The 27,998-nt window shown below is 38.5% G+C and overlaps 1 protein-coding gene across 3 annotated transcripts in view; it reads right to left on the reverse strand.

Moving 5' to 3' along the window:
• Nucleotides 1-1,336: 1,336 nt before the first annotated feature.
• Nucleotides 1,337-27,998, reverse strand: part of NUP210 (nucleoporin 210) — a 67,857-nt gene continuing 41,195 nt past the window's right edge. For 2 of the 3 annotated variants that reach the window (XM_074836705.1, XM_074836707.1), the window contains 20 exons: nucleotides 25,136-25,264; nucleotides 24,303-24,430; nucleotides 23,269-23,404; nucleotides 22,883-22,945; nucleotides 22,068-22,247; nucleotides 20,633-20,713; nucleotides 19,570-19,701; nucleotides 19,198-19,356; nucleotides 18,269-18,360; nucleotides 16,605-16,779; nucleotides 12,660-12,835; nucleotides 11,108-11,325; nucleotides 10,434-10,570; nucleotides 9,536-9,659; nucleotides 8,442-8,588; nucleotides 6,325-6,575; nucleotides 5,519-5,738; nucleotides 4,821-4,916; nucleotides 4,395-4,478; nucleotides 1,337-3,317 (listed from right to left, as the gene is read on the reverse strand). In XM_074836705.1, the coding sequence (XP_074692806.1) occupies nucleotides 3,217-3,317; nucleotides 4,395-4,478; nucleotides 4,821-4,916; nucleotides 5,519-5,738; nucleotides 6,325-6,575; nucleotides 8,442-8,588; nucleotides 9,536-9,659; nucleotides 10,434-10,570; nucleotides 11,108-11,325; nucleotides 12,660-12,835; nucleotides 16,605-16,779; nucleotides 18,269-18,360; nucleotides 19,198-19,356; nucleotides 19,570-19,701; nucleotides 20,633-20,713; nucleotides 22,068-22,247; nucleotides 22,883-22,945; nucleotides 23,269-23,404; nucleotides 24,303-24,430; nucleotides 25,136-25,264 (2,829 nt within the window). In that variant the 3' untranslated portion in view covers nucleotides 1,337-3,216. Of the gene's footprint in view, nucleotides 3,318-4,394; nucleotides 4,479-4,820; nucleotides 4,917-5,518; nucleotides 5,739-6,324; nucleotides 6,576-8,441; nucleotides 8,589-9,534; nucleotides 9,660-10,433; nucleotides 10,571-11,107; nucleotides 11,326-12,659; nucleotides 12,836-16,604; nucleotides 16,780-18,268; nucleotides 18,361-19,197; nucleotides 19,357-19,569; nucleotides 19,702-20,632; nucleotides 20,714-22,067; nucleotides 22,248-22,882; nucleotides 22,946-23,268; nucleotides 23,405-24,302; nucleotides 24,431-25,135; nucleotides 25,265-27,998 lie in introns of those variants that run through there. The other variant, XM_074836708.1, reaches the window with a different exon arrangement.

The raw sequence follows: 27,998 nt of genomic DNA on the forward strand, positions 1-27,998 counted from the left end.
GTATTTTCAATTGTGAAAGGAAAGCCTGTTCCCTGAGCAGATCCTGCAGCGTCAGCCTAACAGAGGCACTTTCAGTAACACGCAGTTTCTGCCATAGAGCCCTCCTGGTTGGGCATTCAGAGACAGGGAACCCAAGGCTGTGAGGACAGCCCAAATCATCTGCTCAGTGATTTCACTTCTCAGATTGGGTTTGCTGTTTTCATAGTTTATGAAGTTTCAGTCAGACCAATAAAAAGAAAAAAATTTTGTCGAGGAACAAACATGATGTGATGATTTTGCCATTGCTGGCATGCACTAAATCCTGCTTCTACTAAGGAGCAAAGACAAAGCTCCTCCTGAATGCGAAGGGTTCAAGGCCTGGGTCCAAGTGCAGCACTGATTGTTTTGTTACCTAATAAACTTAACAAGTCAACTCACATGAGACGTCTGACATAACATACACACGTTCCCAGCCACCCTTCTCCCACTCAGAGGAGCAAACACTCCAGAACAAGCAGTAAGTGAATAGAGGAAAAACTCAGCATCAAATGCAGAACACCCCAACATCATTTTAGTCAATTAAAAAAATTTTTTAAAAATATTCATCTTTATATTGGCAGCAACATGCTCAGAAAAATTTATATCCCCAAATCCCACCCACACAGCAGGCACCCAACAGACCACTCAAGTTCCTAAAAGCTTGCAGTAGGTTGGCTCCTGAACCATACCAGCTTCCTGTTTCATAATTATTTTTTTTTCCTCCCAGCTAGCTCTAGCTTGTAGGAAATCACAGTTCATGAAGATGCATGCCAGGAGACTGCAACTATAAACAGTGGGCATTTGCCAAAGTACTCCCACCACTTGGAGAAGTTAATTTTTCAGGACATTCAGTGCCAGACTGGTAGGCTGAATGGGAAAGAGAAGGAATAGGAGAGCAAAACCCTTCCTGTAAGCATTTCTGAAATGTTTATCACAGTGGCACTGAGATACTCATAACCCTTTCATTTCTCTCTGAAAGGAAATGGAGAAAGATGATGTCTTTCCTTAAAAACCCAGATGAGCAAAGTGGGAAGTTTGAACAAACCTGGAAGACAGAAGAGCTGCTTCTTCAGCCACCACTGACTTCAGCAGGAATTGCAGATGCTTAGTGAGAACCAGGAAAAGCCTCTGACAACAAATACTAGATTTAAAGTGGTCAAAGTATTTAAAAACATTCCATTGTCAACAAACGTGAAAATTATGAGTGTAAAACCATGACTGCACATACTGAGGGGCTGTAGGAGGTGAAGTACAAATAATATACTCTTGTGCTAAATTCTGAATAGCCAAAACACAAGCAAGTTCATCAACAGCGTACTAAAGGAATCTTACAAAGCTTTATTAAATAATACAGATACAAATGATTATTATTTACATCCGAATTGTCAATTTTAAGTAGTACTAGCATATAAGGCACAGCTTCTCCAAAGCTAGCCAATAAGTTACACAAGACTCAATATAATAACAAGTAACAATGTTGCTTTTTTGTAATACTGCATGAAACCAAAACTGTACGCCATAAAATGTGTCTGCATTCCATTCCTCTGACTATTTGCCCGCATAGTTCCGTGCACAGTATATTCTGCATGAAGTATTTTGTTCTTTGAAATAGAACAATTGTGATCACTTTCATTATGGTCCTTAGGAGAGTTCAGACAGCTAGAAAGTTATTCACAAATAAAACTGTGATATTTGTCACATGTAAACAAAGCCCTTATCTGATAGCTGCTAAATACTCGTTACGGATTAAAAGTTACGGTGATTATGATTATAATCCTCAAAATAAAGGATTCCAACTGAGACACTTTTTTTTTTTCCCTATTCTCAGGGAAGTATTTTAGGACTAAGAATTGGAACCAAGTTTTTCTTCTCGTTTGTTTAAAATGAATTTGGAAGAATGTTCATGTCAGCACATCTCTGCCATCTTGTTTAGAAAGCAAAATACACCTGAGCACGCAGTGATCAGCTGCCTGGTTTAGCAGAGTACTTTCTGATGTACCCAGAATTGTGCATTCTAGATCTGTGTGTCTTAGCCACTCAAGAGAAAGAACAAAGTCAACCAAAAAAACCCCACATTAATACTTATGCAGTTAAATGCTACACTGTATTTTACAGACTCACAAATGAGCACTTATTAGTAGGATATTACGGTACAAACATTCCAAAGTCTGGTGACACCAGTAATATCTTACTGTATAGTTTAAATGAAGATTCTGGGTGTGGCTGTATCAGTTTGTACATGAATACACCAGAGACAAGCAGATGGAACCAACTGAAAAGGTCACTCACTGTAAGTGTGAAATAAGCCACTTACGTTTCAGTGCACCAGGTGACTAGTGGTAATAAAAGGAGGCTCAGTTTCTATTGAGGTACTTCTATATGTGAAATGACCTATATAAATGTATTATATTTATATCAGAACACAGGTAAGACAATTGCCTTCAATTAAAAATATTTACTACCAGAAGAAAGGTCCTCTTAGAAGGCACGTGCTTTCACATTCCCAGTCCAAAAAAAGTGCTTACAATAACAAGGAAGGAATACTGCCGTTGTACCCAAAGGAAGCCGCACTAAGATATTTACGTTTTTCTTTTTTGTTGTTGTTATAAAAAACCTCCAAATTATTCACAGTTGTTCCAGCATTCCTAATGTTAAAACAGCAAATTATGGTGATGAATCACATTGTAAGGCTAAACATAAGAACACTTATCAGTGCAGTACATTCCTGAGTCTTTGGAACTCAAAATAAGAAACTACTTCTTTGAAATATATAATCCTTCATATTTTTGGCTCATATTTGACCTGGTTTTCTATTTCCCTTTTTTAAAAAGTTCATTAACAAGAAAGTTGACTTTTGCAAAAGTAAATAAAAAACTTTTATCGCTATCACTTAGACGTAACTTCTAGTTGCTTGAAGAGTGCAAGAAAGCCAGCTTAGCACAAACACTGCTTTTTGTCCAGTCATCCTTGTCAACTGAGCATAGAACAGCAGGTAACTTTTAGAGAACTGAAGCATTGACAGAAAAAAAATTGAGCTCTAAATATATATAAAAAAAAATTATGACGCTAGTTACATTCAAGAGATGACTTGAAACACATCAAAACTGTGAAAGTTCTTAAATTTGCTATTGTTCAAGGCACTGAGTTTTATTTTTTTTATTTTCCAGCCCTAGTGCATGAAGACAAGTCCTGCTGTCTCTAACGTGAACCATAATCAGTGCTCCAGAGCATGGATGATGGGCTTGTTCTCCTGCTTGAGGACTGAGAACTGAAGGAAAGCGCTGGTGATACAGAGAAACCTAAAACACAGGGGAAAAGAAGAAAAAACCCAGTCATACTCAGGTAGAAGTAAGAAACAAGTAACTGCTGTTGATCATCTGCTGGAACACCTGGCAAGCGAGTCTAATGATCCATTCAAAGTGAAATAACCCCTTTAGCTTATTGCCTATTGAAAAGGCATCTTATGAGTATCAATAAATCCTTCCTGTTAAGAACTTTAATCAAATAATTAAGTCTTCTGAGGAGGCCACAACACATTTCACCTCAGCAAGTAACTTTCAGTTTCAATTTGCCTTATTTTATCTGAAGCATCAGGCATGTGTTTTTACAAACAGGACTACAGCTCACCATAACTTAAATACATCTATAATAATGTCAATTTTGTTTTAATAGCCACTGTTGATTACAGACCTTCCAAGTGAATGGGTATTTTTTGCATATTTCTGAAGGTTTGATTCTGCAACACTGCAAATAGGTAAGATAAGCAATAAATGTGTCAAAAAAATAGGTAAAACATAACTGCAAGGTCAAAAGCAGTGAAGGAACAAACTGTTCCCTAAGCAACACAACTAAGTCTTCTACAGTCTTGTGTCCTTTGCCCCCTAACGTCCGCCCTTGCCTGTCCCTTGCTCTAGCCCCTGCTCACAGTCCCTCCCAGCACACAGACAGCACAGAGATGCAGCACACGCCGCAGCTAATCCGATGTCGCGTGAGCTGACTAACCAGGCAGCTGCTGCCAAGCACATCGTGTCAGCAGCTGAGCTCCGCTTTACTTTCCCTCAGCAGAAGGAAAATTGTGGATCTCTCTCCTCTTCTCATCTATCTGGCAATTTGCATGAATTCTTACACTTTTAACCCACTCCTTATTTCCAACGTGGCTGCATCTGGCCAAGACCTTCAAAAGAATTAGCAGTGGGTAAAGGGGAGGTTGGGGAGTGAGGCAGGAGGATGAGCAACAAATTTCCTAGGAACTGGCACAGTGCTTGTTGTAATATACACTATACAGGCTTTCTCACAGCCATACCTCCCTACATTCAACTCAAACGCAACAGCCACTTAACGATTCATTCATTTATAACTGAGTAACAGCTGCTTACTGTTATGGCTGTGTTGAGGAGTTGTCCTTGGGGTAAATGCTGGATGACTGTGCTGTTCTTTCGGTAAGAAAACTGCATAATAGGCTGCAAGACATTGTAAAAAATTAAAGAGAAAGGAAAAAAGAGAAGAAGGGAAGAGGGAAGAGGGAAGAGGGAAGAGGGAAGAGGGAAGAGGGAAGAGGGAAGAGGGAAGAGGGAAGAGGGAAGAGGGAAGAGGGAAGAGGGAAGAGGGAAGAGGGAAGAGGGAAGAGGGAAGAGGGAAGAGGGAAGAGGGAAGAGGGAAGAGGGAAGAGGCGAGACCCAAACAAAAAACCAACAACAAAAATCAAAATCATTTCACATGGCAATTATTCCTTTATATCTTACAGCTAATACATTGTAAGAACTTACGGAAAAAAATACTTCTGCAATCTTTCATTCTCTTACCTATAAACATAATAGTTGTCCCAGCTAACAGTGCAAAAAGAGTGAAGAACATTACTTGGTAAGAATCAAGAAAGTGCTGGAACAGGCTTGCGCCATCTGTAGAACCAATTAAGAGGAGACAATATTGAGTTAAAACAGCATCTTTTCCAATCTGCTTTAAGAGTTAACACTTCTTAACTAAAACTGAAATAGCCAAAAGAAGGTTTTTATTTATAGCAAATAAGCTTGATCAACTTAGATAATATGACTTCAATTCTAGTGACTATTTCCAATGCAGTCTTCAAAATTTGCAGCTTAAGACATTGATATACAATGTCTTAAATTGATATACATTGATATACAATGTCTTAAGTGTGTTCTTTACTTTCTCAGACCTAAAATGCTAATCTGTTTTCAAAATAACAAGGCATGCTTTAGAGTAAATAAGAGCAGAGCAAAAAAAAGATTTCCTTTGAGACACTTTAGCACTGGGATATTCACGTCAACTTCATTTTGCACTGACCCAAAAAGAAAATACATCCAGCTTCAGTCATAACGAGCAATTGTATTCAAGTCTTCTGGTCACAGTGAGCAGCTCACATGTCAATTGATAAGCTTAGCTGCCAGCTCAATTTTCACACACCAAATTTTATAACCTCATGAACATTAATGGAAGTTAGAGGTTTATGCTGGCATATGAAGTCTAGAGATAAACTTACGTCTCACTGGTGCACTGGTTCTGTCAGTCAAGTAAATCACTGTCACTGGGATAGTGATAGACTGGTCAGTCATAGGACTAGAGACAGTTAGAGTGGTTGATAAGGATCCCTGGCTTGAAACTCTTGGATCAGACAGACTAACGGTGTAGACTACATAACTAGGCAGCCCGTAGGACTTCTCCTTCTCAAACGCCTTCACTGTTGGTGACCCACATTTCACCTGCCGAGGAAAAAAAACCAACCTGAAATAGACTGCTTGAGAGAGCACAGCACATATCCATCTTCCAGGCCACGTATCAGAAATATGTTATTCCACAGAAACACAGAGGAACTCACCCCTCAGCAGGAGTTGGACTCAGTTACAACTTTACAGTAACACCTGCAGCACTTCACCCCTTTTTATCGTTAAACTCGCCCTATTAACCGTCATCTCTGTGGGTCTGGGCTAATCCCATACAGGCAAAAATCAAAGCATCCCTTACTGGGCTACATGAACCATGGGCAGTCAAACAAGCAAGTGGGCAAGAACCTACCCCTGCTGCTAGGGATCAGGCAGATTTTCTGCTTGCCCACCTGCAAGCTGGTTAACACATCCCTGCTAGCACACAGGTGAGCCTCACACATTTCTACTATCCCAACACAAAAGTGAAAACTGAGGAGGAATACATTCCACAGTATTTCCAAATCATCTCAGGAACAATCTTGACATGGTAAAGGTGTCACAGACTGCCTTTGGTTAGAAAGCTGCATGTAACAGTTCAAAATGCTGTCAACTGTGTTGTGGTACTTTCCGGCAATACACTCACCTCCAGAGTATCAAGAATTTCAGTGGCACCAAATATTTTCACATCAGAGCTTGTGTAATGGTTACTTAAAAGCATTTCAGTTTGGTCAGCATAAAACCCAGGATTGAATGGCACCTCAGTGCTGATCTGCTCCCCAGAGAAGTGGCTGCCTTGGACTGAAGCTGTAACTCTGAGTGCAGTTTTACTCATGCTGAGATGCTTCAGCTGCTTGTCAGTAAGCCTGTGCATTGTGATGGAACAGGTGTAATGTCCTAGAGAAACAAAAGCAGTCTGACTGTTAATTGCTCATCTTTATGATTTTTTTCTCCATGCAGAGTGAGATTTCTGTGACATCTTTAGGAGAGCTAAAAAAAGTGGTAAAATTCAACAGACAGCAAGATCAGGAGTGTGTAGGTGAATGGGAGTATGTCTGCTGGTCCAAGCATCCAGTGCTAAAACAGAAGATATATCTTATCCCAGGCTAAATATCACGATAAAAACACTAAAATGGCAGTTTCTAGTCACATTTCATTTTAATATGCCAGTGAGACTCGATTCCACTTTGACTATAACATTTATGCTAATATGGATAGAAAGGTTTCACTGAAGACAAAATTTAACATCTTATTTCATATTCTCTTCACCTAATGTTAAAATTTTAGTCAGTTACCATCACCATCATCAATTCTGCGGAGACATGGTTTATTATTTATAAAAGCTTCTTTAAAGGTTAGATATTCACCATGTTTCTAGTCTCTTATGGGACCTATTTGCCTATTATGAGCAATAAAGATAGTAAAAAAATTCCCCCAGTGTGGAAGATACAAAGCATTAAGTACCAAGCAGAACTTGCTGGGTAGATGTTTTCTTGTTGTTTTCTTTCCCTGACAAAGTAACAGAGGCAGCCACTATTACTGTCTGTTTTGCACAATGGGTACAGGGACTAATCTAACAGATAATGTTATTTCCATACAGTCCATAGTACTTTGGTTCTTTTAAAAATCACGTTGTGGTTATAAAACACTAAATGTGTTGTTGACAACTTTATTTCCATTTCCACAGTATCTGGTAATTTCCCCTCCTTTTAAGTCCCAGTTTATACTGTTTTGGGGATATATAACAATTCTACCTTTCATAAGAAATTACAGCACTCAGGTTGTGCAGGGAAGTTTGAAACCATGATAAATTCCAGAAACATCTTTGCAAAAAACAAAGAATTAAAAACGTTATTACTTTCACCAAATTTTCACATTCATGCTATTTCTTTCATTTTAATCACTGAGGTTAGCTATACTGCAGTAACTACAGTGGCAGGGCTTTTACAAGACCAGCATCAAACACAAAGAATATCTGACTGTAGAGCATAATTTGGTGAAACCTGAAGATCCTTGGTACACAGACATTCAAACCCATCATTACTTCTCCTATCCCTAGTCTTGTCTTCCACTGCATTTAAGTGATTGGTAAAGGCACTGATGTATGGCAGGAAAACACTTAAGAGAGACACTAGATGTTTACAGCTGCGGAGATATCCAGTTTTGAAATATTTGTTACCTGAGTGCTCATTTGTACCAGCTGAAGGACAAAGTGTTTTGCTTCCCTAGTTTAACAAATACAAATAACAAATACAGGGCCTGATATTCTTTTCCAAATTGTTATACACAAGGCAATCTATTTTTTGTACAGTTCAGCTGGAGTGCAAGATGGCAGCTGCTAGCTCTATAAAGTGTGACACCAGTGTATAACGTCTACATTCTGCAATACCATCACTTCTGTCTCAAGGTACTACTGGACTCTGCACATACCTACAAACATGTCAAAAAAACCATATCAAAGCTTGTTCCCCCCTCCCAAGTAAAAGAATGCTGCTGAGTCTCTTCCTGACTTACTACCACAACTCTGAAAAACATGAGAAATGGGTTGTCACTGATTTCTGGCTTTCTCTGAAAACAAATAAATGTTTTTGCCACATGCAGGAAACTCAAGAGTTAAACAAGGAGAGTACAGGTTAAAAACTCACTGAAGCCTGAGATCCTACACATCAAAGCTCAGAGGCTTCAGAAAGAAATCTGCTGGGCCAAAGGGCATTTGGACTAAACCACAGCAGAATTCAAAGTGTTTGCCTGGAGACTTCTTACCTGAAACTGCATCAAATCCAGGTTCTGCTATAAAAATATCACGTGCTGGGAAGTCAAACGCATCGCTGTTAAAATCTAGATGACAATTGATAAGGGACTGTGGCTGTAATTCAGCAATGGCTTCAATCTGAGCAGGCAAGCACTCCCCTAAGGGGAAGAAAAAAATTAATCTCAATTAATTAGAAAGGAAAATTATAACTTAATTAACTTTTAATTAATTAAAAGCAAAACCATGGCTTGAAATATCAGGTTATTCTGACACCTTCTGAAACAGTTCCACAAGGTTATGATGATCTTAAAATAGCTGGAAATTATAGACTGCTGTCCAATCTCAGGTCTAATCTTCAAAGGACAGCAAATGAAAATGTTATATGTTGTGGGGTTTTTTTTCCACAGGAATAATTTATTTACTGGAATAGCAAACTATAGAGAATTTTCAGCTCAGACGTGTCTGTTGAGTAACTTGTATGATCCTTGGAGTCTTGATTTATACTTTAGTATCTGGCAAGATGGTTTTTTTGGTAGGCTACTAATTTACATAAGGTGCAATAAAATACTATTTGAACAAATGCTAAGTGTTAAACTAAAAACTAAAAGGAACTAAAATCAAACACAATAGAGCTTATTAAATAGAGGACACAACATGATGCTTAATCTTTGTATTGATTCTAATAGCTGATAATTTCTGTGAAAGATTTAGGGATGGTAACTAAACACACTCAGTAAGAAAAAATGGTAACTTCAAGAAGGCAATTAGAATTAAACACATAAGCAAACAATCAGCTGATTTTGACTGTTTAACTGGTTTTGATATAATCAAAAATGACACTTCCATTATCTACCGATTTTATTAGTTGTGAAATCTTAATAGTGCCCCAGAACACCCTCCGAATTCTGTAACATGGCCCTAAGATTCTTCTAGAGCTCCTGGGATTCTGGAAAGGCACTAGAGGTTCACAGATCTTGCTACACCAGCTTCACAGACCATTAAAAGCAAACAAAAAAAAAAAAAACAAAACACAAACCAAAATCACCTATCATGAATATACAAACATGCAATAAACAATTAGCATAAAGATTTTTTTTCAGCATACCGTTCAAATTTTTATTTCTCTCCCCAATTGAAACTATCACTTTTGAGGCTGCAACTCCTTGTAAGCTTGTTTTCACTCCACTTACATGCAATGCTGTAGTCCTCTGAGGTATATTAATCATTATCTGAAAAAAAGATGAGGTACATTGTTACCAAAAACTGTTGTGACAAATAAAAATTATGGCAAAACCAGATTGGATTGATTGAGAAACGCATACGTCCTTCAATGTATAACAGAAGACTCCAAGAGGTCGTGTTTCTCTTTCTAAGAAATCCTACATTTCTCTAATTTTAGGAACTGCCTTTAAAGACAATTTAAGCTAGAAAAAAACCCATTTTTTCTCTCTCCCAACCCCCATAAGTTAATAGGCATACAGCTCTATGCCTACATTTAATTTTAAAAGAATGTCTAGTGCTTAATGTTAGCTGATACAGTGAATTGTGTCAACAGTACGACTGCACTGTAGATAAAATAATTTGAATAGTTCTGATCAGTGATGCACAGCAATATGGTACAACACTTTAGAAAGTTCTTGTTGGCATCTCATCCTGCAGTGAAACTTCATTCATAAAAACTGCCATACTCAAAAATTGCTTAGCATCTGGAAACAACCGAGCCAAGCAAAGGAATCAAAATGTACAATATAAGTATAGGCTAAAAATAGAAACTATTATGCTAAATTTTCCTCCTTAACAGACATGATTAAAAAACCCATGCTGTGTTTGGACACATACCAAATACTTTCCAAGTATTTGCATTTCTAATACTTTTTCCTTTAAAAAGAATGTTTCTCAATATTTATAACAAAAAAAAAAAAATCATAGAATACATTTTTGGTGAGGGTCCACCTGAAACAAACCAACTTCAGCAGTTCTGGTGGGATTTAACAGCGCCTCACCTCTCTGTATGTTTTAAGTAATCCAGGAATCTCATAATAGACAGTGACAACACCAGAATCCCTTGCCACTGCTACGCCCGTCCTGGAGTCGACCTGAAGAACAGAACGTAACGAGGAGCTCCATACACCCGGCAGGCCTGAGAAGACACACCATTTGGACACTGTTCAACAAATTTATGCTAACAGAAGCATTTCATTATCCCAATGGTGTCTGTATGCATGTACCCACTGCACGGGTAGTGTAGGTACACTCACTTCCCAAGTCACAGAAACTAGATTCTAGGGTCTCGTGTGGTGGAAGGCTGGCAGCCCAACACCGAGCTGACTTGCAGTTACTCTGACAAAAGTCCATTAATACAAAGAATCAAATACAGTGAGTGAAGTTAGACAGTCCTGACTCTGCATGATTCCCATGAAAAACAAGCCTTTCAAGCTAATGGAATGGAAATATCTGAAGCCTGATACTCGTGAATTCAATACAAGCGACATATTGCATGGTACAATTAAAATTAGAGGAGTTGATCAAACCTATTTTTATCATTAACAAGAACAGTGACATTTGATTCTGAACAAACATCATCAATTATGCATTTAGTTTTCCTGAGAATGAGAAAGAGTCACACTGATGTCAAATTATACAGCTGCAAAAACACAGCAACTGAAGTGCTGCTTACCTTCTTGGTTTGTCAGCGAAGTACTCAAACAGAGGACATCACCTACCACCACATCTATGACTTCAGGAAAAATGGCATGTTGCACAGGAAGTGGGATGTAGTCTGCAATTCCACTGTGTTCTGCATCCCAGACTTTAAGCAAGGTCAAACCTACATTTACAGTCCGGATTACAAATGTGTTGTTTGTGGCTCCTTTCCCAATCTGTACAAAGTCATCTCTAAGGATAAAAAGAAATGCTTTTATATTAAGGCAAGTTTGCTAATGTCATTATCTCTACAATAAATAGTAGGTATTGAACTTTTAGATGGTTGACTTCTTGTTTTCAGCACTGGTTATCTTCTAATAAAGTCTGACAAAATAAGACAAATAATTCAAATGATTTAGGTGCTACTGAGGCAAATTTCAGTTCTCACATTCTTATGCTGAGGAAATACCGAGGTCATAATAATGTATGAGAACTACTTCCTAATTTTAAGAATTGTAGAGTTTTAGAATGAGGTAATCTGTCTCTTTCCCCCTTTCTCAGGGAGTTAAGAAGCAAAGAAATTTAAACACCAATATGCAGCTTTCCAGACATAACTTTACAAAGCTAAATCACACTTGACTCCAAGCTCTGATGTTTACCAAACGCGCTGACATGCGGAGCACTTGTAAGTGCAGCCAGCACAGAGACTGCCACCCTGGCAGCACCACACAGAGACAGTGAAGGTCCTGACAGCAGTACAGCTGGGTCACTGCAGTGCTGCACCTGAGGTTAACGAGCAGTGCTTCTCTCTCCAGAGCTAATAATTAGCCCTATGCCAAAGCATCTCTTCACATCTATTTTAGAAGCTAGGGCAATGTTATCTCAGGGACCTTCGTATGCTACAGAAATTTCTGCAGATCACACAAACAGGAAAATGGGAAAAATCTTGCATTCAACCCTTTCCCCCCCTCCTTTTAATCATGATCAGTGTGTTATAACTGCAAAGTGCTCTGCAGAAAACAAGCTATGTTATAGTAATGGATTTAGTGACTGTTTACTAATGATCAAAGAAGGCCGTTTTATAATATTTATTATTCTTTGAGGCAGAGACCAAAAGGCATTTTGAGGCTTAGCTCTGCTGTGCAAACACATCTGAAGAGAGAGCCCCCAGTCCAGAACATTCACCATCTTATATAAGACTTAAGTGAGTCAGTGTAACAAAGCACTAGGAGAAAAGAGGCAGGATGAGGCAGATGCTAGTAAGATCAATTGTTTATATAGGCTACTGATGTATGCAATCTGATGATTCAGAGTCACTTAAAGCAGAAATTTACCCCAGCATGCCCCACTGGGGATCATGCTTATCTGGGCAACTTTCCATTTGCTAGAGAGTATCGATTGCTAACCGGAACTCTTCTTTCTGCTACGGTGCCTCTGAAGACCGCAGAGATGAAATTCTTTCTTTGCTAATCCCGGTCCAAGCTATATCTTCACTTGGTATCTTTGGAACAATCTTTGTTCCTTGCTGTAGCTGGGTTATGGCCTTTTTTTGTTCTCTGTAACTGACACCCGTGATAGGTACCTACCTGTTTGTTGCGAAGTTGAGCACAGAATTATGTGAATGAAAAATATCTCCAGAGTTATCGTGAAAATGGACCGTAAATGTCAGTGTCACACCCAGGGGAAGAGCCAATAATGCCTCTTTGTTTTGTGTGTGCAGAACAGGACTCATCGAGATTCTTAGGTAGGAGATGGGATAGACCTGTAAGAACATCAGCAGCGAAAAGCAAGATTAAATTGCTTTTTTGATGCCTCTATAAGTGTTCTTATTATGCAAATATACAAAGCTTCCTTTATGAACCATTTGCAATATGTTTAGCCATATGACAGTACTGAAACATGGAACTTTTGTTATCAGTACCTGTATTTCACAGAATCACATAATAGCTGAGGTTGAAAGGAGCCTCTGGAGATTGCCTAGTCCAGCCCCTCCTGCTCAAGCTGGGTTACCTACAGCCAGTTGCCCAGGATCATGTGCAGGCAGGTCTTCAGCATCTCCTAGGACGGAGACTCCACAATCTCTGGGCAATCTGTGGTCAAGAGCCACCACAGTAAAAAAGTGCTGTCCTATGTTCAGACAGAATTTCACGTGTTTCAATTTTTGTGCGTTCCATCTTGCCCTGTCATTGAGCACCACTGAGAAAAGTCTGACTCTGTCTTCCTTACATCCTCCCAACAGATATTTCTTAGTTTTCTCCTCTAATAGCACTGGGAATTGAAGCAAGCAATAATGATATAGAAACACACCTCACAGACTTCAGAGACTACATTATTATTCTATAAATTAAAACTATTAAGACTCCCTGGATACGCAAGAGAACTTCTCTCCCAGTAAATCTTGAAATAAAAAGTGTAATTCATTCCCCAGTTACTAGAACAGAAGTAACTTGCAATCCATGTGAGAGCAAGGGGATGAAATTGTCACTGTCTCCCCAGTTTCCTTGCACCAGGCGAGAAAGCCAAGATGATATCCACAGTCTCCAACAGCCTCGGCTCTGTTTGAGTGAAGGTTTGCCCAGTGGAGGAAACACGAGCAATAGCTGCAAAGCTGTTCCCTAGTGATCCTTGTCAAGCAACATCGTACTACAAACTGCTGCCCCTCAAAGAGGCCCGCAGTGGTCTGACAGCAGGGCTCCCAGAGGTGGGAAGGAACAAGACCCATGACCTTTTCTCTTGAGCTGGGTGCTGGGGCTGTTTTTCTGACCCATCACTGGGCACACTCGCCCTGGTAGTGCTGGGTGGAGGGTGCTGCAGCCAGGCCGTCCCGAGGCACGTGCAATAGACAAAAGCAGGCAGAACTGGCATCTAACAAATCCTCGCTGGTCACCAGCCTGCATGTTGTTGCCTCAATGTTTCTCCTCAACCAAGATAGAGGTCAGGAACTGCTCCAAAGTTTTAGAAAAAATCTGCTAGATTATCCATATGTGCACATCCCCACATTTTTGCAGTAACGCTCCAATGAAGGAAGTTTGTCTAGAGACAAAGACTTCGCAACCGTTTTGTTTTAAATAACATATTACTATTCCTCTTTAACTTATCTAGATTAACTAGCAAAATTACCCAACAAAAACAACTGTATCTGTTCTGTTACAGCTGTTGGGAAATAAATAATGGAAGGATAGAGAAAGCAAAACCCCTCAAATATATATAGAAAACTACTTTAAAAGAAGCCCTCAAGCTTGTCTTGTAGGAAAATCCCTTTTTTCTGACATAAGAGGCTCAGCTAAAATGTAACACTCTGCAACCTGAAAATGTACATGTCAAAACTTAAAAAGGAAAGGACAAATTTGGCCTCAAGCAAATAGCATCTTTGGTGATTCTGAAAAAAAAGAGTGGCTAGAATATCAGTATATACAACTGTCTACTCTACAGGCTGATATAGTCAGTTAAAATAGCAGTGCATATAGTCATCTGCCCAACTAGCTGAGGTCACAAGCTAACAAAACCACCATTTCCCTGACAGATTTTCAAGCTTGTTATACTTTTAAATCCAAAAACTGTCCCACAAGGGACAACTGCTAAATTTAATATTGATGAAAACAGCTATTTACTGTTAAAGCATCTCCATTTTTAAAGTATTTTGTATTTAAAAAAAAAATTTCCATTGAGTACAGCTGGTACAGGCAAGTGCTTAGCTTGCTTTCATGCTAAGCACACTGTCACTCCTTACTTCCACCGCCCTCCTCAGCTTATATAGCATAGTCTTTTTTTGGGCAAAGTTGAAGGTCTAAGTGTTAAGTGATGCTGCTGCAGCAGTTTGGTTCTTAATTGTGTACAGTTGTAAATAGACAAAGCAAGAACTTATGAAAGGAAGGACGACGTGAAGGAGAGAACTCTGCCTTAGAATGACACAACAGATTCAAGCTCATCTCCTGCTCTGTCACAGGTTTTTCTATGTGACCTTCAGGAAAACCACTCAAACTCTCAGTTCTTCATCCATAAAATGAAGGCAGCAGCACCGTATTACCTCATGAGGTTACTGTAAGGTTAAAAATACTATTTCCATAAAAGTAGTATAGTCCTAATAAGTACAGGAAAACAAATGAGTTGTACAAGATGCTGAAACTGAGATGGTTCCTACTACAAAGAGCTCATAAGCTTAATATCATAGTGCGCTGGCTCCACAGTTCTGCCATCTCCTAACTGTGAACAGAAAGGATGCACAAAGGGGGAGTTTAACTTCAGTACCACTGTATGCTGACTAAATGTCATTTGAGCCAACCTCAAACTCATTAGATGTCTTTCACTCACTGGATCTAGCAGTGAAGGGAAGAAACAAGGTCATCTATAACAGAGCTGTAGAAATTCACTGCCACCATCTAGCAGCAGGAGTGGTATTAGTGAAACTAAACCACCCATTTCTTTTTTTATTCTCCACCAAGGAGGACAAACCTACATGCTGTCCTACGGACAGAGCTGAACATTGCAGTGAAAAACAAAATTCAAAGGAAAAAAACATCAAGCCACTTCACAGTGATTATAATAACTAAACTTACAAATAATTTGAAGTCAGCACTCAATTATTGTCTTTCTCCTTTGGCTGGGATATAGGAAAGATGCTGACAGAGTAAAAAGTGATAAGAGGAAGTGGAGCAGTGAGTATCTCAAGGGTCATGTTGCCGGATGTAGAAAGTTCTTGGCACAAGGACTTTTGAACAGAAATGAAGGACATGTTCTCTTAGCATCCTAAGTGCCCAACCAGTAAGATACATTAAACTTCACATAACAGCATTCAATCAACAGATGAAGTTCTGAGAAAGAAAGACGTTTCATTAGCCTGGAAACAAACTGCTGAGTTTTGGTACCGATTTGTCCTTCCCTGAAGCATCCACATTTCAGTGTAGCTTAGGCACACAGGGCAGCCTCGGACATGCTCCTTGCCAGCTCACCAAATACAGGCAACAACAGCTAAATTATTACATCTGATAAGATAGGCTCACACAGACATTCTTGTTACATGCAAAAGTTGAACTGCTGGGAAACAGCAGAGAAAATGAAATTTTTGGGCACTGTACAGTTACATCTCTAATACCTTGAATATCTAGGTAACACTTAGGTACCTCACAACAGATGCTGTATTTATATTATTTACTCCAGATGATATTTACTTTTTTCACACACTGCAAAATGCATGTTTATGACATTAACTTTTTTTTTTTTTAATTTGAACTTCTGTAATTATGAGCCTTCTAAGAGATTTTTAGGACAAATTTTTTTTTTTTTTTTTAAGTTTAAGGCACATGCACACAAAGACCTTTTTGTAAAATGTGCCGAATTTAAGAATTTACTGGGATTTAATGTATATCCATCTAGTTTAGTATATTAAACTTTCTTCCAAAGCTTGGAACTGACTATTAATTCCTATACTTCACATTTTTCAGAAGGGAAGTTCAAATTGTGCAGTTAACCATCCCTGTTGCAGTAGTAAAGATATACTCTGAACTGAAAACTGCAAAGAGAGATGATACTACCTTAACAGCAGCTACAATGGTCTGGTTGATCCCAAAGGATTCTTGTGAAATCACTTCGATTGTTGATGATCCTATCAAAGACCCAGAGTTAAGGAAACCTCTCTCATCGATTTTTACAACAGGAACTTTATCTGGTTCATCCAGGACACGGTAACTCAGTGAAGCCACTCGGTCTCTTAAGAATTAACAAACAAACAAAACAGAAAAACAAAAAAACCCTTAAATGTGTAAACACATATTTACACCAATATATTATGCAAATCTAAAAGATTGCTATTTGGTATGTGTTTTTTTCACGTGTCTGCAATAAAAGCTGAAAAGCCTGTGTTCTAATCTAAAAAGAAAAGTTTAAGTTCTGATTCAAGCTCACTTGGAAGAAGTCTTATCTGGGTTTAGGCATGTATTGAGATCTAGTCTCCATCCACTGCCCTGCAGTGTCATCATTCACGGATGTAAACTTGATTCCAAATAATAATGGCTAAGGTTACAATATGCAGCTTCTGCAGTCATTTTCTGTAAACAATATTTAGAGGGAGATTAGTCTGCCAGGGCCAATGCTGGTATTAAAGTCAGAGATGCGATTAAGTGGATCTCATCAGTTTCCTGGAAATGGTTTTGTCGACAAGGTTAATTTTTGGAACAACTCTTACCATCATATTTGCATATTAATAAAGTGAGCAAATACATGAACTGTAATTAGCGGGCATTCTGAGACATTAGCTGTTTTTAAGTATCACTTATCACATCTTCTAAAAGATCTATAAGTTGTTTTTTTTTTTTTCCTCCCAGTCTCTTCCATTGAGATAGAAATACTCTATTTTATCCTAGGGAAAAAAGCATTAAAGCTGGATTCTAGTTGCCCTTTTCGTTCCAATAGTGTAATCGGTTTTGGTGGCAGTGTTCAGACACAGGGACTCCAACACTGGATGTGAAGATAATGGGACAAAGAAATGTACAGTCTGGTAGCTAGCAACTTAATGACTAATTAATCAGAAAAACTGCTCAGAAGAGATAGCAAAACAAGATTAGTAAGTGGCTACAAATGACAGCGCTCCTATATACCTGTTTCAAAAGCATTCAGATGCTGAATGACCACGGTCACTGGAGTTCCAGTGAAACTAACCATTCCCTTAAGAAGTAAAAGCATCTAAAGCCTCGCCCTCACCATATGGCCTATTGTCTGTATCTGCACATTCTTATACTAGGAAAACCAAATTTCAAGGCTGAAATGAGTCTGAAATGTCATTCTTTGAAAACAGATTACATAAAAAGGACTTCTCATTGGAAAGGATATTTTATCTCAACATCTAGTTATAGCCTCTGTGTAAGAAATACAGAGAAGTATATTCCATAAAGCTTTGATTGCCTATAAAACACTCTAATGGAAGCAGGCTACTGCTTTAACTGGCTCAGCATTTTTTAAAATAGGGACCTAAAAGTTCCAAATATTGAATGACTTCTCTAGTTACAATCTAACTAATACAAGATTTGACAGAGCCCAAAAGCACAGATAAGATACTATAAATCAGCAGGTAAATTGTGTATTATACGGACGTACTGTCATATTCTTTTTAAAAGACTGGAACAGCTTCCTTCAAACAGAATTGCTTTATGGTTTTGATAAACTGTTGACACAAACCACAGTATAAAGACTGATCACTAACCTGTTTGTCTGAAGTTTAATAAAGGAATTTGGTGACATTAAGATTTGCTCTGCATCTACTTCTGGAGTGATTAGATTAAGTTTTTCAAACACCTGGAAAATAAAAGGCATTTTAGCCTACTGTTGTGTACAGCAAATAATTTATTTCCATTTATTTCACCTTCAAAATACGCCCCCCCCCCCAAATAAACTATAACATACTTTTTTTTACCCTGTATAACATATATGGTAAAAAAAAATAAAATTAAACATGAGTATTTGAGGATGGGAGGCAGTATCTTCTACAAACTTTTCTGAAGAGCATTTCTATGGCTATAGCTATATTATGAAGCAGTATGAAAAAAGCAGCAGATTTTTCAAGTGAAATGGTGTTGGAGACCCCACTTTCACCCACGCCTTAGCACATGAACTGGATGCCCACATGAGGTGCACTCCTCAAGCACATTTTCTAGCTTTGTTCCATCTAAAGGAATTCAGTTCACATACTTTGAAACTGCTCCTTGAAGCACAGAAAGTGGGAACAACCAGCAGATTAATTTCAGAATCTAATTCCTGATCCAAATTAACATAGTTGCATAGACATGTATGATACACACTAAAACCAAGAAACATTATTGTGCAGAAGGGAACTACAGCAGCAGCATTCTTTTACTACTCCAACAGTGCTTACCCACAAGACACAAGTCACCTCAATTTCAGCTGGTCTACAACAAAAACTAGCTCCTGAATGTCATTCAGGCATCACACCAGTCTGTGACTGTTCAGTGTAAACCTCAGGGAACTTGGAGGTTTCTAAACAGCATAACATTGTACAAACAAGAGTAAGGGCTCAAAGATAAACCAAAGCTGGAACTACTCCTTTGCATTTCGGATTCCTGACTCCAAATACAGACTTTATTTAAATGTTAACTGTGAGGAACATCATCCTACCTGAATTTGGATTTCATCAGACAGTTCTCTTGCCATGTTGTAAAACTGGTTGGCTGAAGGATCAAGGACCTTCACAACAACTTTCAGGCCTGTTCTTCCTTTTACTCTGCCATAAACATCCATTGCAAAGTTGTATTTTGCAGGAAGCTGAAAAGAAGCCTTGGAAAGGAGAAGGTGCTTAAAATTTTACTCATGGAAAGAACTGATACAGTTCTTGATACAGAGGAATGACCACACCCAATGCTGACAATTGCTCTTTGATTTTAAGTAAGTGGAAGCAACAATATTTTCTTAACTCCCGTTACGTGGCAGCTTCCTTTTCCCAAAATATACATACATGCAAGTACACATAGACGCACACACACAATTTACCTCACTGTGTCTTGTTTTGATATCCAGAGTATCCCTCTTTGTGACAGACCAGTGGAACGTTAACCCCGGTACCGCATTGCCAAATGAAAAAGGAGTCTGACTACTGGTGATGCCCATTACATAAACTGGCATCTAGAAACAGAGAAAACAACCTTCTTAGGTAATTCTAGGATGCTAATCAAACCTACACAGAGCAAATATAAATAAACTTAAAAATTCATTGATCAAGAGATGGTATTTATGAAGAAAACTGTTAGGCTGCTGTATATGTTGCAAGGATGTACCATGCAGAAGACTCAATCACCAACTTGTAAAAAGTAAATTTTTATTTACTCTCATTTGCTACATGCTCTACAAAAAACAAGTACCAGTTTTCCACTAGAAAAGATTAGTTCAATAATTCATTTCTAGCATCAAAGTACTTCATCTTAGCTAAGTCATACACTCCTAAGTTTTCTACATCTTTGTCTAGATGATCCCCCCGATTAACTGTGTTCTGGACATCAACCTTTTCCTTGCAACTCTCCAAATTAAGACAACATAACATATAAACACAAAACAAGGGATTTTCAAGTTTTTATTTTTAATCTTCACACCAATTAATTCACCTAGGACTACTGAGCTAGAATCACTAGCCATTTTGGAATTAATAACTAGCAGGGGAAATAGAGACTCTTACAAAATAGACTTATTGAAAGATAATTTGAACACTCTGTTGTTCTGGACACAGCAGATATACTGTAGATTTCTAGCATACAAAGGAAGAAAGTCTCCACTGCAAACAGAATGAAGATGAGAGAACTCTTCTCCAGATTAAATGATGTTTCTTCAGCAGAGCCTGAATTTCTGAGTATCGGTCTGGTGTACAAGGTAATTTCTGTTTTAATATGTTCAGCTCTGGAGCTTCTCCACTGACAGTGCACTCATTCCTGCAGCAGCAGGGGCACCCCTCAGAGCGGGCGAACACTCTAAGAGCTGGACTGGTATTATCAGATGATCTAATACAAATGAGCTTGCAGGTCAAAATTTTAAGGCAATAAAAGCTAATCATAAAACACCTAACCTGTGTATCGGTTTTCATTCGTGTAATCGGTGCACGAATTCTAACAGCTGTCAGCTGTACTACTTCAACTTCCACTTTGTCCTAAAAAGGAGAAAAGGAAGATATTGTAAGTACTTATCAAATGTAAACTACATTTCATTTTCAGGATCTATCCACTCTTTTGTCATTATCTAATCACTATTGCCATGTGATTTGCATGTGACTTATCACAGAAAATACAGATGGACATAACTGAGTAGAACTGTAAAAAACTACAAAAGCATTAAATTTTGATTGATAGGCATTTAAAAATGCCACCTAAATTAAAAAAAAAAAGCTCTGCTCAAAATTACTGATTACATGAATGATGGAGCTGAGAGGTGACAGACAGCAAGGGACTAAATCATAGGGGACCCTAGGAGAAGAGGGATCAATAAACCCAGAAGGTAGACATTGAGAGATTTAGAAGGAAATGAGAATGGCAAGCAACAAAGGGGACAATCGAGAATAAAAGGATGATGTGTGATACTCTGTCTCCTCTTCACGTATCCTGACATTCCTGATAGATTTCACTCCTACTGTATACTGGGGAGGAAGGGTCAGACCTGGACCTCATCAGGCAGCAGATTTAGCTTTCTAGTTCATTCTGTTTCCTGCCACAGCATCAGGGCAGACTGCTGCCCCTGCACTACAAAGCACAGATATTTAGCATTTTTTTTTAAATTACTTTGTCTCCTCTTGGCCTGTGGTGACATCTTTCAAGCAGCAGAGCTTTGTGGTGTGCATCAGCTGTCCTGCCTTGACCTCAAATGAAGAGCCATAAGATTTGGCCCAAGTTCTGTTCTTCTGAGTCTCATGCAAATCCCTGGGACTTGTGCTCTCTTACAGGCCTGCTCAAGGGCTCCCTCACGCTCAGCCAGTAGGAAATTATACAGACATAGATTGATTCTGATGGAATATGAGGGATTCATTGCTTGAACTTCACGGATGGATTCAAACCACAGCACAGGATGATAGCTTTCTATACAGCCTGTCTATAGCTTAAGAGACAATGGGTTTCCTAGGCAAGTTACCTTCTGACTTCTGCTGACGTAAGACGGTGCTAAACTGTAAGGTGATGCAGGCAAGGACAACCTGCTGTTTTAGAAAGGCTTTTCTAGATTTACTAATCAATTGTAAAGATACCAGACTGTTCATAAAGTCTCCCCAGCTTATCAGTAGAACTTTGTTTTAAGGTACAGCAAGATTTAGCTATCTGTTGAAAGTATAACCTGCGTCAGCACACACGTAAGTTCACAAGCTAGGGGGTAAGAAACACTGATTGTTCATCTCCTTAAGGAAACCAGAAAGTGCACAAGATGACATCACTAATGTAAAAAGACTATTCACCCCTTTTGGGATGAATCCATGCATTAGAGAGCCTCTTTCAGCCCCAAACAGTATCATAAAACATTACCTGAGACACCACGACAAGCTTCCCTGTCTCTGCATCAACAGCTTGCACCACTCCTGTTACTGTTCCATTCCCAATCGCCACTCCTCTGACAAGTCCTGTGCTGTTGACTGATGCAATCTTCTCATTGCTGATGGAGAAAATGATGTTGGATTGAGGTTGAGGGCCTCCTTCTGAAGTTATCTATAGTTATAGCACACAGAACAACTAAAATTAACACAGCAAATATTTCTTCTGGTTAACGTTACAGGGTACACCCCTTCCCTGCTCAGCACCACAATGTCTTCAGTAAGAAAAGGCTGTCTGAACCTTCCCAGGGCATCTCAGGGCTTATTTCTCCTGAACACTGGTCCTTGCATGATGCTGGACTGGGAAGCATGTGAGCTAAACACAAAAGTGGACTCTGTGCTTCGTAGAATATAATAGGCTCATGCTACATCCAGCCCAGAAACTTTCAGAAAAATTGACCTCACTATCTCTTCACCACACATGGTCTAACTGTGCTCTGTGTTTCAGTTTGTAGAACCAGCCCACTGTGCTTGATTTCATGGAGGCAACAGATTTATTAATGCTGTGCTGGTATTTAACACTGGAAAGGCTGACACTCCTTTAACACAAATAAACACAAAACCTTTGATCCAGCAATACAGTAAAGTGGAAGAGAGCTCAAGAATGAAATTATTCTTGTCAGGAGGAGTATTCAGTGTGAATGCAGCTAAGTCACCAAACTGAATATCTACTCCTGAAAAATAAATTATATACTTTTATTTTAAAACAGAAATTACAAAAGAAAGGAAATATGTAAGAAGGTGGCTTACCTGAATCATGGCCCCAATAATTAGGGTCACTTTCCTTGGCAGTAGTCTAAATGGAGGAAAGACCTAAAAATAGAAATATGAATACTTGTGTTCACACTATTCCAATCAGATTAATTATTCCACAAGTCAGTACATGCAAGTGTAAAACTGGATCTTCACTTGCTTAATTACAGTGAATTGAGCATGCAGAAACTTAACTCATCACTTGCAGTTAAAAAACACTATGAAATCTGAAACAGACCAGCATTTGGGTAACTTTTGGACAGAATGATCTGTTTACTGTTTCTGGCAAATTAATTATTATACTATAAATTAACTATAATATACTGTTCCTATTCCGTCATAACATAGATTTTTATGCATATATTTTATCTGGAATTATTTACTTCAATCTGTTGTGGAGCAGAGTTGATTCTTTGTCCTCTTTTGTCAGCAACAGTTGCCATAAGACTAGTCTGACCAATGGCCATCCCATGCACTAGAAAAGCAGCAGTATGGTCATCAAGAGCTTCACTGAGTGGGCTGTAGCAATGAAACACATGAAAATAGAGAAGTTCATTGGATAAATTACATGAATAACAAATGCAAAGGACTGATTTAGTGCACAGCAGTTTTATCATACGGATGACTATCTCTTAAGCAAAGTTAAGGTAACCGTCACATTTCTACATGTAACATCATGAAGTGGCTCTTTGTAGCCTGTGTTTTGTCTTAAAATTAAATTCCTGAAATGAAAACAAAACAAGAGTATTGGTACAGATCAAAACTCCATCAGGGAGCCCACTAACAATTTGACCAGTATGGACAATAGTGGCACAGCCCTGATTACATACTTTGATACTATTTAATGGAGTGGGATAGATACAGCCAAGCAGTACTGTACTGTGTATGCAAATAGACACACACACACTTCCCCATACAAAGCAGAATAATTTTTACTCGTTATCTCAACACTAAAAATCAACAGTCCAAAAAAATCTTTTTTCTGTGATTTTAATCGTTGTGTTCAGAGCTTGCAAAATAAGGAGCTTTGAGGCAATAGGATGATTTAGCCTACCTGCTTCTAAAAGGTTAAGGAGCAGACAGAATGAGTTTGATAACATCTGATATGTCTTCACAGAGTTCTTCACCTGACATTATTTGCCAAGTCACTGCTTCCAAGATGAATAAGGCTCCATGAAATATTATAGCATATGAATACAGTCTCATTCAGTCAACAAGCTTTAGACTGTTAGCTTAGGCAATTTTTCTGACAAATAACTATTTTTTACTATTTAACAGGTAACTAAAACTCCATGAAAATAAAATAAATAAAAACTCAGTGAATACTACCATGACTCCAAGCCAATACCTTTACTTAGTTGTTGCTTATTCTGCCTATCAATATATTTGTAGATTAATAAAAAAACCATTAACTTACACAAGCGAAACAATCTGAGATGCTGCCCTTAGTTTTAGATCCATGACAGCAAAGTATTTTGCCAGAAAAGGTTTCTTAGAGTCATCCAGAACTCTGACATAAGCTTTAACTGTTTTTCCAATCTCCACCTGAAAGACAGTCACATCCAGTCATTTTTCATTTAAACTATTCTTATTTATTAGCATAAACGTTTTCATTTTATTTTGGGTTACACTTTTAGTAGGCTATTACAGATAAAGCCCCAAGGTTAGATTAGCACTGATTTTAAAGAATAATCCCTGCCAGCTATGGTTAGTGTCAAATTAAATAAATGAATTCAGGTCTTTCAGCTGTCAAGCGCATAATTAAAACATCCAGAAATATCAACACTATTTTGTATAAGATGCACCCGAGCTGGCAAGTAAAATGAGTTGGACTTCTTTTTGTTCTTTTTTAAAACGTGACATATGGAAAATGACCTTGGGGCAATACCTACTCCTAAAAGAATTGCTGTCATGCACTTTAAATAACAAAAAAGTAAATTGGTGTGTTCATATAAATTATGAATTAACATTGCTATGTAAACACAAAAGTTGAGATTGCTGCCACACAGAACATGAAGTGAGAGACACCTGATACTCTGAAAGACTTGTAACCTAAAGGAATATATTTGGGAGGGAGAAACAGAAACACAGTGAGATCAAACTATTTCTCTGAGGTCATAGAGCTGCAGCAGAGGGCCCTAAGCACTACATTGTGTTGTCTTGTACATGTCTCATCTTTATGTTCATGATCAGCACAAGGAAACAGGGCAATCTGGATCACCTAATAATGCTGGTTTCAAAGCCACTAACCTTGTCAACAACTCGGACATACAGTTCCTGTATATCAGATACATAAATTTCAGCTTTAGCTGGTGCAGGGAAAGCCAAACACAAGTCATGAATCATTACAGTCACTGATCCTGGAAGAAGAGGATGCACCTGCAATGCCCAAAGAAAATTCTATTATAGCACTTCTTATTTTCATTTGTCTGTCATTCATAGGATGAAATTTGTATCACTTTCAGGGCAGACACAGTTGGATGCAGAAGTCTCCAAGCCTTAGACACAGATAATTCTTCCACCAAAGTAAAAGTAAAGCTGTTAAAATGTATGTAAAAGCATCATACCATTGAGCAGCAACTGAATTAACACATCCTAATCTAGCAGCAGTCTGGCACCCTGTTATTCTCCTTCTGCCATCAGAAGGACAAAAAACCCACAACAAATCATTCAGAGCAATTAAACTTTTCTTAGGGAAGTGAAAAACAAAATGATAAGGAAAAAAAAAAATCAAGGACAGAGACTATGCTTATAAAGCATTGGTATTGCTTCCTACAAGATTCATACTTTACAGTTATTGCTTTTAACCTGAATGAATAGCGAAAATCTGGTGGTAGGTTTTCCCAAGTAAGAGGACAATTGACAAATGAGGTGTTTCTTTGATACAACTATTATTGTTATATTAATTTTTTTACCCAAAGGAGGTACACGTTACACTTCTCAGAATACAGCAAGAATCAAACAATGAAGAAAAAGAGACCTCTGCTGACAAATACCAGCCCTCAGAACTAGGCACCAATCCCAGCGTCGTCTCCACACACTTTCTCAAGGCCATACATCTGCACCTTGCTCACATCACCTCTGCAGTTCTCCTGCAATTTGCCTGATCTTGTCACAAACCTCATGGGTGATCCCAACTACTCTCTTCACCTGCACAGGTACCTTCCCTTTGGCCAGAGACAGCACAGATGTGCATAGAACAGGACACCAAACATCTGGATTATGAAACAAGGGGTGATGGACAGCCAGGCCCCTCAGTTCAAAGGAACTTAATATAATTCATAGCATTACTTGGCAGCACTACAGGAATTAGCAGTAAGAAGAGCTGACATTTTGTTCTTTGAGGGCACCACTCTTACTTTTGCCTCAAAATAGAAAGGAATATAAAGTTTTAATAAATGTCAGCTTTCGGAACAGCAGCAGTTCCCAAAGTGGGTGGCTAATACAGGTGCTGTGGCCATGTATTAACACACAGCAATGGAAAGCAGAGAAGGGGATGTGGCCAGGAGGAGGCAACCAGCACAGCCACGGGGAGGAAGATGTAATGGAGCTCAGTTTGGGCTGGGAGGCCAGAGAAAAGAAACTATCAGAGCGAAGGGCCAAAAGGGAAAGCAGGGCTACTACAACTTATGAAAACTGTTCCTTTCCCAGCTACCTCTTCTGTTCTCATCTCCTATTAGGTGCCTAGTGACTCCCAAGCATACAGGGTATTTCACTGTTTACCACTATTCATTCTTCCCCAATGCTACCACCCACATGCAGAAAGGCTGCTGTGTCAAAAGGAGAGTAAGAGGTATAGAATTTAGCCTTGGTAGCCTCTGTAAGAAGTCTGGGAATCACTGCTCTAGACAGATTGAATTTACTTTCTCAGAATAGTTTACTATCAAACCACCCTGTATCAGCTTGGCTCCACTGATACCTGCCATAGCATCAGCCTGGCACATCAGATGAACTTGCTGATTTTCTACACAGACCATTCCACTGGCTTCCATAGAAAGTAAAATCCACAGGCAATACTGGGATTTAATGGCAAACATTACACACGGGACAAACAAACTTTGAAAATGTGGGGTCTCCTGGAGTTTTTTTCCAAACGGTTTTTAAATGTGTTAAAAAAAGTATGGAGTTTTTGCTCCTTTAATCTGACAGGTAGTTAAAATAAATCTCTTTTTGTACTTCACAAAGCCTATCTTGCTGGCACTGTTCCACTAAAGTTCACTGCTCTATTCTGAAATTATCTTGCATACATCAGTTAAAGCACTGCTAAACCCACGAGGGAGATCTGACTAAAACACTATTAAGAGTTCAAACAATGTACAGTGTAGAAAAATAAGCTCATCTCTTATATTTTTTCCCCACCTCTATGCCTAGCTGGCTCAACTGGAAAAATATTCCCACCTTACATTTTCAACAGTTAGAGACAACCAAAATGTTTCACCAAGATTTTCCATATTCCAAACAATGAAAAAAAAAAATAAAATCCAGCTTTACCATCATTATTTTACAACTTCATCAACATTATTCACTACAAGACAAATCTGTAAATTATAAGTTTGCAAAGACCCCTCTTTAAAACAACTTGTGTCACTTCCAATTCTTGTATAATGAAAGCTACAATGCAAATACATAGTTTTATATAGTTGTATTTATAATACACGTTGTTCCCTCTAGAACGCATCTCATAGCCTGGGCCTGCATGAAGTCAAGCATAACTGTAGTTTAGTTGCATCTTCTAGTGGAAAAGTGCATTAAAAACTTATTACAGAGATCAGAAATCAACTCTTTAATAGATACTTATTCATGAAATCAGGTTGAAATGCTGTGACAGCAAAATATTCTGAAATAGCACTGTAAGAAGAATTTGAAGGTTTCAGAAGTACTGGCCTACAACAAATACGCCAATATTATTCTACAAACCAATTAATCTTTTGTATAACACTTCTGAAAAATTCTGTCACATTATTTTTCATTTTGTGTTTATGAAATGAAGAACATTTTACGGCAAAATTGTAACGGGTAAAAACCAACTTGGTACTGGCTTTTATCTTGTACAGAGTATACATATGCATCACAACTGTAGTGAAACCATTTCCTGTACCTGAAACTATAGCTG

Source organism: Strix aluco, chromosome 11 (assembly GCF_031877795.1).
Source record: "Strix aluco isolate bStrAlu1 chromosome 11, bStrAlu1.hap1, whole genome shotgun sequence".
Lineage (NCBI taxonomy): Eukaryota > Metazoa > Chordata > Aves > Strigiformes > Strigidae > Strix > Strix aluco.